General features: G+C 44.2%; 1 protein-coding gene across 6 annotated transcripts in view; it reads left to right on the top strand.

The window, feature by feature from the left end:
• Window positions 1-2,804: 2,804 nt before the first annotated feature.
• The window catches only part of PTPRZ1 (protein tyrosine phosphatase receptor type Z1), a 168,248-nt gene continuing 154,054 nt past the window's right edge, over window positions 2,805-16,998 (top strand). For 5 of the 6 annotated variants that reach the window (XM_060244831.1, XM_060244830.1, XM_060244829.1 and 2 more), the window contains exon 1: window positions 2,990-3,108. In XM_060244831.1, coding sequence (XP_060100814.1) covers window positions 3,048-3,108 — 61 coding nt within the window. In that variant the 5' untranslated portion in view covers window positions 2,990-3,047. Of the gene's footprint in view, window positions 3,109-16,998 lie in introns of all 6 variants that reach the window. The other variant, XM_060244826.1, reaches the window with a different exon arrangement.

Below are 16,998 nucleotides of genomic sequence, written 5' to 3'. Positions count from 1 at the left end.
CTCAGGGGCCATTCTATGCCTTGCTGAAGCAAATGAACCAACAAACCACAAATCGTTCAGGAAATTTTTAAAAAAAAGCATGAACCAAACCGAAGCACTGATTCAGAAAACCCAACAAACCATGAAATGAAATGAACCACCATTTTTGTGTTCCATGCCCATCCCTAGTCCAGACCATGGGGGTCACTTTCTTGATGTTCCTCTGTATAAAAATTCCCTGCAAATAAAAAAGAGCACAAAAATGAGAAAGGTTTTAACCCAGCTCTTTCTATGCATAGTATGATAATTTCCCACTTTTAAAGTACTAGTAATAATGTTGCACAGGGGCTCCAAAGTGGAACCCACTGGGCACCATGGCACACACCACGATTTTTCCTGGTGCCTGCCTAGTATTTTTAGAAACTGGCAATAGACAGGGGTGAGGCTTCTGCTCAGCAAGCTTCTGATTGTTCGTTGGAGGTTTGCTGCCACCACATCTTTAGAATCTTCACTGTGTGACTGCAGGAAAGCTGCAGCAGCCATTTTTGTGGCTATGCCCACCATACTATGTCAAAATTGTGAAGATGCTTGCATGTTCAAAAACTTTGGGGACCCTAGTAAAACTTCCTCTAAGCCGTGGAGCCTTGTGAACAAAAATTCTATTTTGTGAGCGACTGGCATTAAAGTTGTGAGCTACTGCATAAATTAGTTTGCTCTGGAGCCATTTTCCCTGAGCTAAGACAAAAATGTATGAGCTGGAGGCTAAAAACTATGAGCTAGCTCACACTAACTCAGATTAGAGGCAGGGCCAGCACCAGGCTTTTTAGTGCCCCTCCACACCACCAGCCTCCCCCTCCACTGACAGCCTCCCTGCCCGTCACCTTCACATTGGCCTCTCGCCAGCTTCCTCAGTTGCCCCTTGTCAAGGCCTGCTCGGATTGTCAGCAGAAGCCCAGATGGAGAAGGGCAGAAGGCGCATTCAGTGGCGGCACTTCCCTGCTGGACAGGCCAGGACGTGTTGGGACAGCAGCAGGAGGAAGTTGGTAAGAAAGTTACTTACCTGGAGGGAGGAGGCCATCTTTGACTGTCAAGAGCTGGCTGGCTTCCTCCCTCCCTCCTTGGCACCCTTTTGAAGCTCTTTGGCCACCTTCTCGATGGGCAGGCAGGACAGAACAGCCCCACTTCAGCTGGCCAGCAGTTAAGGGCTCTCAATTTGGCACCCCCAAAGGACCATTGCCCTAGGTGATGACCTAATGTCACCTAGTGGGCATGCCGGTCCTGCTTAAAAGGAACACTGGACCCTAGTACAGCAGAACTTTGGAAAACATCATCTCTGTTTTCTAAGGTTGCACATTCCATTCTTCCACCTAAACTTGCTGCCAACTCATTACTACTTTATTCTCCTGTGTTATGGCAGTCTGGAGTGCCTTCAGGAGCTGCGGGCGGGGAGGACACTGCTATCTCATGCTTCAGGACATGTATTCTGTATCATCACAGTGACATGCTAAAGCAGCAGGAATTGGTAGTGCTTTTTGGCCACCAAGTCCTCTTGGAAGCTCACCTCCAATACTAGTGGGGTGCAGTGTTCATTAGGACCTGGAAGACCCAGGTTCAAATGCCCACTCAGTCATGCTCATTGGGTAGGGTTGCCATCTCCAGGTTAGAAAATTCATAAATAATTTAGAGATGGAGCTTGGGGAACGGGGGTGCGGGAGGGATTTCAGTGGAGTATAATGCCAGAGTCCACATTTCAAATTGACCATTTTCCCCAGACGAATTGATCTCTGTCACCTGGAGATCAATTGTAATTCCAGGAGATCTCCAACCACTACCTGGAAGCTGGCAACCCAGTTTGGGTGACCTTTATCAACTCACTTAAGTTCACCCTAGCCTTACTTACTAGGCTGTAATCAGGATAAAATGGAGGTGGAGATAAACGTTTGGTGTCCCCTAAGATCCTCATAGGAAGGATGGGATAAAAAATGCAGGCTTTTTTTGAGCAGGGATGCAGTTCCGACTGGCTTGGTGTAAGGGGTGTGTGACCTAATATGCAAATGAGTTCCTGATGGGCTTTTTCTACAAAAAAGTCCTACGCGAAACAATGGCGATGTCAGGGGGTGTGGCCTAATATGCAAATGAGTTCCTGCTGGACCTTTTCTACTGGAAAAGCCCTGAAGCATAGGATACATTTAAAAGAATATTTTTGAATAATGCAACATTTGCTGCTCCAAATGAGTAATCACCTCGTTTTCTTTCCCAGCTCAGTCTGTAGTGGAACGCCATTTCTATCAATGGGGACACCAATATTGCTAATAAAAAAAGATCACTACCAACAGTGGGGAAATCCCGCCCCTCCGGGGTCGTGCGTTACCACGACTGAAGCGGTTGCTGCGAGACAATGGATTGGACGCCGTCACATGACCCTTCCTTCCCAAGGTGGGGGCAATCATCATACCTAAAGTCAGCCCAGCTTCCTGCCATTATTTAACTCCTGTCTTTACCCCGGGCAGGGAAGCAAAGGCTTCTGGAAAGGAGGGAGGAGACCATGTTCAGCATGGAGCTTAGGCGGAACCCATTGAGATCTTAGGCTCATTTGGCCGCCAACGTTCGAAGCGGTGCTCGTGCCCCTCTCTCCTCCTCCCGCCCCTCATTCGGAAGCTCCCCCGCTCGCACGCTCGCGCCCTTCTTTCTCCCAGCCGCGCTCGCGCCCAAACCCGAACGGCGAGCCGCCCGCTCCCTTGGGGGAGCGCGCTTTTCTTTCGCGCCCGCGCCCTCGCTCTTCTTCTCCGCCCGCACGCGCGCTTTGCCCGAGAGCGCCGCCGCTCTGAAACGAACGAGGTCGAAGGCAGCTGGGAAGCCTCTCCGACGAGATGCGCTTCCCAGGTCGGTGCCTGCCAGGCTCGCTCGCGGCTCCTCGCTGAGACGTCCCTTTCTTGCCTCGGCTTCTGTCGGAAGCCTTCCGAGCTGGAGCTCTGGCCTCGGTGAGAGCAGCGACTCGCTGGAGGGGAAGAGAGAACTCAGCAGCGCAAGCTTTGCGGGGGCCCCAGAGAAGCAGAGCCGGCTCGGAAATGCTAACCCGCCGGCATTGGCTGCTGGCTTCGCTCCAGCTCTTCTGCATCTTCCGAATAGGTGAGTGTTGGTGGCCCTGGGCTCTTACGGGAGGGGGGGGAACGGTCACATCCTTTTCCCTTACCGGTGCACCCCTAGCCAGCTCCCAGTGGCTAGGGGTGCACCGGTAAGTGGCTCCCAGCTCTCCCTTTCCCCAGAATGGACAATGCAAAACTTAAGAAATCTGCCACCCTTTAAAAATGTGAGGCCCTGGAGTAGACGTTCTGCCCTACGGAGATGGAAATCACCCTGCAAAGAAGAGGTCCATTTCTTCCGCGGCTTGGTAATGGGAGGCCTCTTTAAAATCCGTTGCAATCCAGGCGATCTGGAAGCGTGTTGCTTTTAGGTTTCCTTCTTCCTTCGATGCCGCAGGTGCATCTGAAGAAGTGGGGCTCAGTTCAAGGAAAGCTGAGGCTGGCCTCAAATGCTGCCAGGGGTTTAGAAGGTGCCACAAGGCTCTTGTCCGTTTCGTGTGTTCCTTTCCCAGCCCCTTGCTTTCCATATTGTTAGCCGAGCACATTAATTGGGGGGAAATCCACAGCTGTTTCTGGCTGTCTTCCTTTGCCCCAGCTAAAGCCATAAAATAGCCTAACTGCATTGCTATAACCAAGGAAACTCTAAACGCATGGTGCTTTCGATATGGGGACCATTCCTGCCGTTCCTGCTTTCCCCAGCGGGCAGGATGAGCCACTGGCATCTGCACAGATATGAGGGGGAGGGAGATAGATGGATTGCTCACAATCCTATACAGTGTTGGTAACAGGAGTGTATCTGCCGTACACAGTGTTTGATGCTAGATAGCACTGCGTGTTCAAACAGTTAGCATTGGGTCAGCGGCTTACGTGAGGCTGACTCCATTGAAATGAACGGCACTTGCTGCAGATATGTTTCGATACGGTATGTTGCGATGGAGAGGGGGATTCCTCAGTTAATGACTTCTGTGTGTGAAATATAGACATCTGTGCAAGAACAAAGCACTTCGTCAATCCGTTTATGCTTAGGATCCTCGTATTCAGATATTGATTGATTTATTGAGTTCTGCTTATATAATCAAATTAATGTGCTGGATGCGTTCCTGTTGCGTTCCTTTTGTGTTGTTGCATTAGCAATTTATTACAGCAAACCCAATTGATTGACAGCGTTATACCAAAAGAGCAGTTTCAAATGTTATTTGTAAAAATAAGAATTGGGTTCTTCTATTTATATGTGACATGTAATAATGTTTCTTGTCACATTTTTAGCCAAGGAGACTTCTGGGGGGAAATGTTTCCTGACCTATAAGTGAAAGTAAAGAATTGCTGCAATCGGTCATTTATATACAAGTTCAGTATTCCAACAGATAAAGTAGGCATTAACCTACATTTTTATCCAGTATGTTCTGCTGCATTTGGTTCATTAAACCTTTGTAAACCATGAGGATCAATGTCATACTCTAGCTAAGCAAGAAATTTAATTACAATAAATGTATCAGCTGTTGCACATATAAAAGAAATCAAGTGTCCTTTTGAAGCGTTTGCTAAGATTAATTTGTAACTAAATCTGAGTGGTTCAGATGAAATGGCGATAATTTATGCAATTGAATGCCATTCTTAGTTCTTCATTAGTCACTATTAGATGTTTTGCCTTGATGAGTAAATTTTAATGGAAATTAGTCGGCCCGTGGAGGTGTGGAATAGGTGCATGCTGAAATATATATATGATGAAGTAAGCGTCAACCTCAGTGGTTGCTGAGGTTTATTTGATACATGGCATAAGTTGTACCATATGTCAGGGAACTTACAGTGTAGGTCTGAGCATGCAGACTCAGAAGTACCTGCCACCGAGTTCAGTGGGGCTTAATCTCTAACAACTGGGCTCAGGGTTACAGCTATGTTTCCTTATAATTAATTAAACTTCAGTGTTATTTTTGTTATTCACTGTTGTTGTAATCAATGAAACTTGAGTGTTATTCTTGTTTATGTAATATTGTTTTAACTGGAATGCTTCTTTAAAAATCAAAGGGGTGAATAGTTTTTCTGTAGACACAAACTCTTGATTAAAAGGCATAAAGCAGAACCTAGTTTGCACAGAGTCAAGGAAATTCTCCATCACTGAAGCTTTTTAAAGAATTCCATGCGTTTTCCTTTGGGAAGCAAAATTCTTAGTTGTAATCCATGAATTAATTGACGTATTCAGGAATACAAAAATGCATAACATGGATCAAAGTTTTTATTCATACATCAGGTATACCATCAGCTATTACTTTGCATTTTCTTGAAGAGCACTGTTATTTTCAGATATGATCTGAAGGGGTTGGAGACAGATCATTTGGGGTCTTAGTAGCCAGAGTACTTTGCATGATTAATGATTTGATGATTTCCATGCTTGTACCAGGAATTAATTATCAGTTATCAGATTTAATTTGACAATATGTGTGTCTTGACATGAATTTATTGTCCTGTGCTACTGTTTCCTATACAGCGTTTACATTTTTTGGATATAATTTTGTTGTAGATTCTTTTATTAAAAATTGAGTTCAAAAGTTTGAGAAAATGTGTGTGTGCTTGTTTGTGCACATGGAAGATACTTGTTATAACTCCATAATCCCGATGTCCAAAACTTTTGATTGTTGAAGACTCTGGTGGCTGGTATTGTTATAGAAGAACAGACATAATATGGCAAACCTCCATTGATTTAGTTTATGCTTTGTTGTTGCAATTTAACTTTCTTCTCTTGGGTGTAGCATTAGTTATGATGTTTGCAGCATATTTCTGTGGGCTCTTTTAGCCACCTCAGATTTTTATTTCTCATAGCTTAGACCAGGAGTGCATAGCATATGGCTTGCAGGCCACATAAAAATCAGCCCCACCATGCTGAGTGGCCCAAGCCTGGGGGAGGGCGGTACTGGCATAGCAGTTTTCTGATGCTCGTCCAAACTTCTTGATGTGTCCGTTCTTTGGATTACAGCAAGAAGTTTCTTTTTCCCCTCAGGAAGGGGTCTGAACACCAGTTCAGCCGTTCTCTGGTCCGAGAGGCAATGTTTTGACATCACACACACAACACATGGAAATTTCTCTGTTGCATCCCAGGGCTTTCCATTTCCATCAAGCATCCCAGAGTACACTGGGAAAATTTCCCCAGGGCAGGGAGAATAATGCCACCTCACATCCCAGAGGACACCTGAGAAGCAGTGTTCTGACACCCCTCTTCTATAATGGAGCCAGGTAATGTCATGCAGTGGCTCTGCACAGCCCAACTCTGTGACTCCATCGTTCTATATTCTGCAGTTTGGTGCATGCTAACTCATGTTCTCAGTGGCATGTAGATGTTAAACTGCACAGGGGGCAAGATGCCAACCCCATTGCGGAATGTTATGGGGGTGTTCAACTGTTCCCAGCCTCTTTCAAGACAGGTCACAAAGTACATCCTTCTTTAACATTTAAAAAGTAACGATGAAATGATACTACAGTGAATTGTTGCCATGGCCCTCGTTTCCCCTTACAACGTTCTTGCAAGTGTTTAGATCTGATTCACAATACAGTTGTGCCAAAATACTGAATGTCAGCTTGTATACACCCATTTACTTCATTAGTATTCAAAAGGGCTTCGATAATACTTTGGTTTCCTTGCTTTATCTTTGCATGTGAAGTAGTTCTACTGAAGACTGTGGGATTACTGTGAAGTAATTAGTTGGAGTGCTGTCATCTTGTTTTCCTTCTTTTTTGCACTTGTCATGTAAGTGGTCAGTTCCCACTGTGGCTTCTCTAATTAAGAATTTAAGGGTGAGAAAGTTCAGCTCTCTTGCTGACAATTTCAATTCCTCTTCAAATGGGTTACTGTTTTTCTGGTTTCCCTTCCAAGAATTGGAAGTTTGAATTGGTTCCGGAACCCTTGTTTCGCAAATTAGAGCCCCATTTTTAGAACTTTGTGCACTGTTTGTGAGCTGCCCGAGTATGACACATCCCTTGACTAATGAAGATATTATGTTCATAAGCTCCTTTTTTCAATTGGACAAGTTATTGTGTGAATATGTCACAGGATTCTGAACAGGGAAATATAAATCAGTAGAAAGAAAGGTTTTAAAACTTAAAGTAAGCAAACTAAAATTCACTAATCACAGAACAGGCTATTCCAGGGGTTGCCAACGGTAGCTCTCCAGATGTTTTTTTGCCTACAACTCCCATCAGACCCAGCCATTGGCCATGCTGGCTGGGGCTGATGGGAGTTGTAGGCAAAAAACATCTGGAGAGCTACCGTTGGCCACTCCTGGGCTATTCTTCCAAAGAAACTGGCACTGTTAGTTTCAGAAACAAATTTACAATTCACATAATACTTTTTATTTGAACCAGCCAAAATAACCTAAATGTTATGCAAGCTTTAGAGTTCAGTAGAACTCTTCATCAGTCTGGATGATACAACATATAAGCAGCTGAGAGAGGAGGAGGAAAAAAAAAAGATGTTTCAGGTCATGGTTTTTAAGGCCTTTTCTAGCCGGCATTCCTGTGCTTAATGCTGGGGAACCATGTAGATGCAAAGTGGTGACACTGGTATCAGGTTGCATTGTTGGCACCAATTGTTTTAGAAGAATTGTTGTGGATTTGTATTCAGGGCTGGTGCCAGGTTTTTTGGCACACTAGGCGAGGCTACCTATTGTGCGCACGCACACACCCAACCAATTTTTAAGAACAGAAAAAATGTATCCTGGTCCAGCGAGGACCTGGGGGAAGATGGCAGAACAACCCTTAGTATTCTTAAATACTAAGGTTTGGTGTAGTGTAGAGAGCCAGTTTGGTGTAGTGGTTAAGTGTGCGGACTCTTATCTGGGAGAACCGGGTTTGATTCCCCACTCCTCCACTTGCACCTGCTGGCATGGCCTTGGGTCAGCCATAGCTCTGGCAGAGGTTGTCCTTGAAAGGGCAGCTGCTGTGAGAGCCCTCTCCAGCCCCACCCACCTCACAGGGTGTCTGTTGTGGGGGAGGAAGGGAAAGGAGATTGTAAGCCGCTCTGAGACTCTTCGGAGTGGAGGGCGGGCTATAAATCCAGTATCTTCTTCTTCTTCTAAATAAAGCCACCAATTGCAAGTTGCAGCGGGCCAAGGTATTTCCAAAATCCGTGCAGTGAGATGCCACCCAAAGAGCCCTTGGGATTTCAAAAGAGAGATTTGGCCTCTGGAACCTGCATTTCAGGCTTTGGGGGGCATGTTATCTAGATTGAGCCTTATCTGTGGAAAGGCACCACCAGTTTGTGGCAGGAGCCAGCTGTACATAGGCAGCTTGGCCAGCGCCCATGCTGTCACGGACCCCTCTCATGTACACAGACTGTTCCTGAAGAAGTTCTACCATTTGGAAGCAGTGTGCCTGCACAGGAAAGTTCATCCCTTGAATAAAGTCAGGACCCTGGGGCAGGTTTTATTCAGCCACCTCTCTGAATATCCTCAAGGCCCGCAGTAGGGGTCAGTCACCAGATATCACCATGACTTCCAGGTGCCTCCAAACACATAAAAATACAAAAAAAAAACCCCCACCCCCCCACCCCCCAAAAAAAACCCCGTATCTGGGTTGGCTTAGTGTATCAACACTTGTCCTTGGTGTGTATGTATTTGTGCGTACTTGCGACCATTGAAGAAAGCCCATGAAGCTGAGACACACTGGGTCTTGTTCACTGTAATTGTCATCTTGTTTGTGCATCATCAACTTTGGACTTCTACAGCATCCGTCACCCAGAGATTTGGATAAGGAGGTACAGATAGCCGTGTATCGTTTTTCTGTTGATGACAGTCGAACCCAAAACTACAAATGATGTGGCCTTGGGGCTTTGCATAAAGACAGAAGAGCATGGAAGGGGGGGTCGATTACACCCTGTATGTCCCAAGCAGATAAGTGATCTCTAGTGATCACTCTTTGGGTCCAGTCCATGAAGAAGGATTTTCCCCCAGGCCCCTCAATAGGAGGACAGAGTCTACTGGGCCAAGGAAGGTTGGGCAGCAGAGAGATCTGGGAGGAGCCACAAGGAGGAGGACTGGTCTTTGTCTACCTGGAACAGACTCTTTTAAACTATTTATTACATTTTTGAACACTTTAATCCCAGCTCCCCATCTCTGGAGCTGCATTTATTTCTTCTTCCAGGACTGAAAGGCTTATTCCATCCACCCCCCCCCCCCCATCCTGTTGCAGATTTGAAGCCCTCCCTGTTTTCTTTGGCAATTCAGTAGCAATGCCTCCCTCTTCCCAAAAATACCATTTCCTGTTCCCCCCCCCCACCTCACTGGGCGTTTCCAGCAATAATGCAGCTTGCTCCTTTTAATCCTTTCCCTGCTGCAGGTGAACGAGAAAGGCTTCTTCCTCCCATCCTCTCTGCGAGATGCAGTGCCCAGACCCTGGGTGGAGGGACTGGTTTTCAGCCAAGCTGTTCTCAGCCTCTAATGCTGCTTGATGGGGCTATTCATGAGCGGCTCTGCATGGAGGATCCCGGCTGTTCAGCCGTCTCAGCAAATGGGGAGGTTGACCAGGGAGGGGAGACAAGGTGATCGAGTCAAACGCCAGCCTCCTCCTCTTCAGCTGAGTGAAGCAGGGAGACCCACAGCCCTCCACTTCAGCAGGGCTTCCTCCCAGCCAGGGGAAGCGAGATGGCCAGCCCAGATCGATGTCGACTCCGAGCATGAACCAATGGTAGCTTGCACTCGGGGGGGGGGGGGGCCTGTTTCCAAGGGGCACCATGGGGACTGTAGGGCAAGCTTTTGGAAGATTTTTTTTGTGGGGCCACCCCTCCAGTTGCAGCTTTGACAGAAAGCAAGGGGGGGGGAAATAATGTGTCCTGGTGCTTCTTTTCTCAAGGCTGCCTCTCCAAAATCATCATCTCCCCACTCTCCACCCCCCCCCCTCAGAGCTTTGTCAGTAGGGGCATGGGAAAAGGTAGCAGCACCAAGGGCAAGTGCAGCAGGGGAGGGGCACCAGTGGTGATGGGGCACATGTGGGGTGGGGGCACCCACCACCCACCCCTGTGACCAGGGAGCACGCCAGGTGACTGCTACCTGGCCTGCTCAAACATGCTGGCCCTGTTTGTACTCTCTTTTATCGCCCCCCCCCCCGAGAAAATAACAAAAACTAATTACTTGTCCTGGTGAAAAAACAAATTGGATTTCCCCCCACATGGACAGCAAGAAGGCCCCACAGTAAAGGAACGTGTCCAGATGGCATCATGCTCAATCTGGGTGTGACTCACTTGCTCTTGATTTTCCACCATACAGAAACTCTGGGATGACTGTAGATGGAATATATATATATATAAAATCAGGGGTGTCAAGCGTGCAGCTCATAGACCAGATTAGGCCCCCAGAGGGCTCCTATCAGGCCTGCGAGCAACTCATTGTCATCTGCTTCCTTCCCTCTGTCTTGCTGCCTTCTGCTTCACAGGTTGCTTTGCCAGCCTTGCTCAATTGCACAGGAGCTACAGAGCAAAGGTTCTGTTTTCTCCATTGACTAACCAGTGCACGAAGCAACTTTTGTACAATGCCCAGCTATTTCATGTTTTCCTCTGGGTCTTGGGCTGAAAGTATTGACCATGAGATTTCTGTAATGAATGTCAATAAATCAAAAGTAGGTTTGTAACTTATAGATACACAGCTGAACAGCATACTCAGGATTTCTGCAGCACAGACATTGTCTTCAGATTTTGATGCAATAATTCAGAGCTAGAGGCATCAGTTATCAGTTAAATAAAATATTGCAAGAGTGCTAATGTTTTAAGGGTTTTTCTTTTAAAACCCCTTTATTTGTGCTTGTCTGTGTCCTTTATAAAGTTTATATCTCTGCTACCTGGCATTACATTTTTTTTTACACACATGACCTGGCCCAACGTCTCATTTATGTCAGATCTGGCCCTCATAACAAATGAGTTTGACACCCCTGATATAGATGTTACCCCATAGCCACTGTGGAGAGCAGCTAAAGTCCACATCCCCCCACCACACACTTTGGGTCCTTTAAAAGGGATCCCTCCCCCCATTTCTTTACCAAGCCATGCTGTAGCACTACAGCGAGGCTTGGAAAAAGAGAGGATGGGGGAAGTATAAAAGCCTTTCATTGAAGGTTATGGGCTACAAGAGTGAGAGCCATGAGCTCACAGGTGTAACAGGGGTGGCAGCAGAACAAGTGGTTTGGAATCTGGTTCTGCACTGCTTGTTCCTGCTGCTGCCATGGGGGGGCACATTTTCATACCCTTCATTGAAAGCAAGCAGCTTTAAAAGTTTTGGAAGATAGACCATAAAGGTTAATGAGGTTGTTCAAGAAGAATGCATTTGACTGCTCTCTAGTATGACATATTGCACCCCTTCAGTAGTAATATGGATGTGGAATTCCCACCTTCCCCTTTTTCCAGCATCTTCCTTTGACCTTTGAACAATAGATGCTGAAGGTCACAGAATCAATGTAAACAAAAAGTTACACAACTCAAGGGATTGCAGTGAAGAGAGCGAACAGGCTGAAATAATTCCTACCTCACCTCATTCTTTCACTAATGGAGCACTGCTGACGGAAGATGAAGATGGGTATGATGTTGCTCAGTTCTTTCTCCTAACTGCAACCCTTAATAGCTTGGATTTTTATCTGCATGAGTTCTGCAACTCCTAGCTGCTTCTTTTTCCCTAATCCTGAACTCAATAGGTGGCCCCCTATATTTGAAATCCTTCCTGGGGTGTCTGTTCTATTTTAATGTGTCACATAGTTTACCTTGTTGATAGCTTGTTGGGGCAAGTCTTCATAGCAGTGGTAGTATTTCCATGGATTTCTGTTGGTGATTCTAATAGTATTACAGAAATACCTAGTATTTATATTGTACTTTTCCTGACTGCTTGAAGTATTTCATATACGTTATCTTAATAAAATTCAGGGGTGGAATTCTAGCTCTTTTTTTGTAAGCTCTTGGAGGATTGGCTGCATCAGGGGTGTGTTGCCTAATATGCAAAGGAGCTCCTGCTAGAATTCCACCCCCCGGTAAAACTTATACTGTAGGGTACAGTAGTTTTATTATCTTCGTATTACAAAGGTGTGAGAGCTGTAAGGGAGAAAAAGCAGTTTGCCCAGGGCCACCAATTTAGTTCATAACTGAGGTGATGTTTGAGCCAGGATCTTCTCTTGGCTCACAGTTTTCATAATCATTACCATACTCTAGCGCTCAAAAGTACACCTTGCTTGTGGCAGTTTGCAAAGAGTTAGTGTTCTGCTTAAGTTGTATGAAAGCTGTCTTAAGTCACAACAGTGATGCTTCATGTGAGTAGCCCTGCTGTATTTTACAGCTTCGAGGAAGAAAAGGAAATGTTGAAGCGGGAAAGAAATTGTTTTTCAGTTTAAGAGCCCTATACATTTTGCATGCAGCTTCATCTCGGGATCTGTAAGGCAACCATCTCAAAGTGTTCTAACTGTTAATAAGGCTGTAGAGTAGATGGCCAATGTGAAACAAGTTTTATAGTCACACCAATTGTATCAAATTATCAGAGTATGGTAGTTAGGGCTACCACACTGGCTGAGAAGTGGTCAGGATGGGGGAGCATTGCAATGTTACCATTTGTGAAATCTGAACATTTTGAACTGAATATGTACAAGAAAGTGAATTGGATCTAATGTGCAGATAGCCTTTCTTGATGTAGATCCAGAGGAGTTAGCCATATTAGTCTGTTACTGCAAAATAGCGAAGTGTCCAGTAGCACCTTTAAGGCCAACAAATTTCATTGTAGCATAAGCTTTTGAGGGACACAGCTCTCTTGTCAGAATCATCTGATGAAGAGAGCTGTGTTTCTTGAAGGCTGATGGTGCAATAAAATTTGTTAGTCTTAAAGGTGTTACAGGACTTTTTACTGTTTCTTGATGTAGGAGCTCTACCATTTTGTAAAGCTGATAAATAGCAAGGCAAAATAAGTGGCGTGATTAGTTTGCACCGTTCTGTACATCAACGTTTATATTCATCCATATGGACACATTGACAGCTTCAGTAGAAGTGCAGCACAGCAGTTCAGTTGGAATCATAAGTGCTACATCTTGGGGCAACATTGAAGTCTGGAAAGCTTATGTAAGTGCTTTCTTCTTCAGAGACAGGATTGTCACTTAGTTCTGAAACATTGTATACTCATGATTCTTATCCTTCTGGTCTATAAATCTATGCTCAATAAATCAGGCCTATATATCATAAAGTTGATGGGTTACTTGCAGCTAGGCTTCCCAATCCCCAGGGCCCAGCGGGGGATCCCCTGGTTTTACAGGCTTCCCCCCTCCCCCAGCCAGCTGGCCGGCGGGGGAAGCCCCTCCCCCATAGCCATTATGCACCTCCAGGAACGATTCCCATAGGGAATTATGGGGAATTGATCTGCGGGTATCGGGGGCTCTGGGGGGCTGTTTTTTGAGGTAGAGGCGTCAAATTTTTAGTATAGCATCTAGTGCCTCTCCCCAGAATACCTCCCAAGTTTCAAAAGGATTGGACCAGGGGGTCCAATTCCACGAGCCCCAAAAGAAGGCGCCCCTATCTTTCATTATTTTCTATGGAAGGAAGGCATTTTAAAAGGTGTGCTGCCCCTTTAAATGTGATGGCCAGAACTCCCTTGGAGTTCAATTCTGCTTATCACACCCTTGCTCCTGGCTCCGCCTCCAATGTCTCCTGGCTCCGCCCCCAAAGTCCCCAGATATTTCTTGAATTGGACTTGGCAACCCTACTTGCAGCCCTCCCTGATCATCTGCACCAGCATTCAGGAATTCCTGTTTGTTTGTTAATTTACTTTATTCATCATTCCCCCAACTTCCATTTTTATATTCACAATTACCCTGTGAGGTAGGCTAGGCTGAAAATGTGTGAATGGCCCAAGTTTACTCAGCAAGCTTCCATGGCAATTGGGGATTTGAAACCGAGTCTCCCAGGTCCTAGTTAACACTCTAACCACTGCACTGAATCTATTTTTTGGTAGATCATGCCCATCTCTTTATGGCAGTTGTTTTCAAACACTTGGTAGGGACCCCAGAGAGGATTTTGAGACTTGAGGAAATGATCAGAAGGCCAGGAGTGAGTAAGTACAAGGTGAGTAGGTGAGAGGATGCTTGTTAGCAAATTTGGTTTGCCTGTCCATAATGTGAGAAACAGCCATGAAATACACCTTCCTGCTCAATAAATGTATATTTTTATGAGTAACAAATTCACAAAATGAAATAGAAATTGTTCGTTGTTTTTATAAACAAACTTGTATTGCGTTAGAATAATTAAAAAAACCAATACCCTTAATGAGGTATGCAGCATAATACAGAGATAGCACAAAATGTGCTTACTAAATACCCAAAGGAAAACTAATATCAAATGCAGCAAAGTATTCATGGATGCATGTTTAAGGAGCTAGTATTGTATCTATTGTCAATTGATAATCATCCCTCACAGACATAAATTCTCAGAAAGAAAACCAGATTGGGATGAATTTTGATTCGTGATTTACATTGTCATGCTGCAACAGTGAATCAGTAATTTTTTTCTAACATACACAATTCACTTTTAACATCCAATCATTCAATAAAATAGGTTTAGAGTGCTTCTAGGGGGCAGCTGTTACAGAATGGCCATACAGAGCCAAGATGCATTTAGCTGAAATAGGCCTGTAAAATCAATGAATGGCAGCAAATTAGCACATAAATGCAACAGGTAACAGGGATGTGAGAATGAATCCAGAGTCAATCCTGCAGAACCTCCAAGCCAAATGAAAGTTATCCCAGGGTACATGTGATAACAGACTCTCAGCATGTACATACTACTTCATATGCTTTGAAACAGATTTACTCAAATATTCCATTTAATTGCTAAATGAGGATTAACACATTTCAGAAATGCTTCAGTTCCTTATACCAAACTGAGTTTCCGGAATTTGAATTCATTCACAAGCACACTGAAAACACATTGCAACTTTTCATCCTGACTTCTTTGTTTTAAATAGTCCTTTTATCCTTTTGTATGGATATAACAAAGATTTCCATTCAAATTCTGTCTGAACAGACAAGCTTTGACAGTTGAAACCTCAGATTCCCAAAACCAAGACAAATCACTCACTGTACATACCAAGATAGGCTTGCTTACCTGTTATTTTTCAGCATTGCTATGCTGTTAAATGTCAACAATTCTTGTCTGATTCAGTAGTAGAAGAAGATATTGCATATCCTGGCCTATACTTTGCATCTCAGCATCTCAGAGCTGCTTACAATCTCTTTATCTTACTCCCCCACAACAGAGAACAAAAGAAGCAATTGATTTGGCAAATGGTTACTTTTATAGCTCTGAAAGTGTGAACAAATGCTAATTTCAGGAAGACATGAACTGCTGCTGGAACTGGGAATCACGAGAGTTCAAACAACGCCTGACATTAGTTTGCATTGAAAACACACACTGAAAGGAAAATAACTGAAGAGGCTGTGTGAGGGGGCCTGTAAAAAAATGCAAAGAGTCACATCTCCCTCCAGCCCCTTGAAAGCTATGGCGCTGTCTGTAGTCCTTCCAGACCTTTCAGTATTAGGAATAAAAAGCTGCATTCTGTTCTGCTTTACCTCTCCTTAAATTCGTAGGTATACAGTAGGTGAAATCAGTGCCTATGCTGGAGATTTTATCAGGACTGATGCACATATCACATTGTAGTTGTACACCTAAAAATGTAATGTGTGAATGAAAAGCTGTGTTTTGAAATTACTGTACCGTACTGTTGCACTCATCAAAAGGTTAAAACTGGCTACAGCTCTTACAGTGCAATCCTAAGTAAGTCTATTCAGGAAACTGGCTTATTCCCAGGAAAGTGTCTTAGAAACCTGTGGTGAAACAGAAAGCAAAGGGCTAGCACAGTTAAAGTTGCAAAGAGACTGTGGTGGTATGAGACCAGAAGAGAGTGCTATGGAGCGGGAAGAGAAAAAGAGGGAAGATTAGCAGAAATCTTGCAGGAACAAGGTGGTGCTACAGGGCACAGAGAGAAAAATGAGCCTAAAAGAGAGGGCTAGCAGGAAAATATTGGATTTGAAATATAACAAATGCTTGGCTTAAAAATATAAAAGTAACCTATAGAGTGGTTTGTATTCCCCTCCTGCAGCTGTCTATGAACACAATACCCCTAGATTTATAATGTTGTGTATTAGCTGTATTCATTGGCCTTTGTTCTTGTAGATTTTTTATCCCAGCATCCATTTGTGAGACTTTGAGAAGTTGAGAAGTCTAATTCTAATTTTATCATCAAGAGTCATCCCAAACCTAAATGTGTACATTTTGTATTTGTAAAAAAATCTGACTTGGTTGAAAAATGTATAAGGCTTTAATCTGCAAAGAAGTCAAGTCAATTCAGATCACATCAATGGGACTTAAATCCAAGCATGTATTTATTTACTTCATTTATGACCATCCTTTCTCATCTCCTCCGTTTTATCCTCACAACAACCCTGTGAGGTAATTTAGGCTGAGTGTGTGTGGCTGGCCCAAAGTCACCCCCATCAAGCTTCCATGGAAGAGTGGGAAATTGAACCCAGATCCTATTTTGACACACTAACCACTAACACACTGGCCATTTCAATTTAAGTGCTGTCTAGCTTGGTCTGTAAACAGAAGATATATCTCAGTTAAATAGAGAAAATTTTGAGTGCTGGGAAGCTTTTTAAAAAATGAAACAAATACATTACTTTTTTAAAAAAAAAATGTTTTTGCATACATTTTTATGTTCTTTCTTCCAGGTGCAATTTATACTGGATGTTGTATAGAGATAAAAGGAGCCAGATGGTAATAAAGATCTGCTTTTGTGCTTCCACTAATAGAATCTCACACACAGTCATTAGCGTATTTAAATTTTCTTGGTAAATCATTAGGAGGTTCCCTTTAATGTGACCAGCTTACTGTTGATGAGAATGCTGTATCAACTAATTTTCTAGCAGTGAGTATTCTAGC

This window comes from Heteronotia binoei, chromosome 8 (assembly GCF_032191835.1).
Source record: "Heteronotia binoei isolate CCM8104 ecotype False Entrance Well chromosome 8, APGP_CSIRO_Hbin_v1, whole genome shotgun sequence".
In the NCBI taxonomy this organism is placed as follows: Eukaryota; Metazoa; Chordata; class Lepidosauria; order Squamata; family Gekkonidae; genus Heteronotia; species Heteronotia binoei.
The sequence above is the reverse complement of the archived record's forward strand: the minus strand, read 5'-3'. Positions and strand labels throughout refer to the sequence as shown.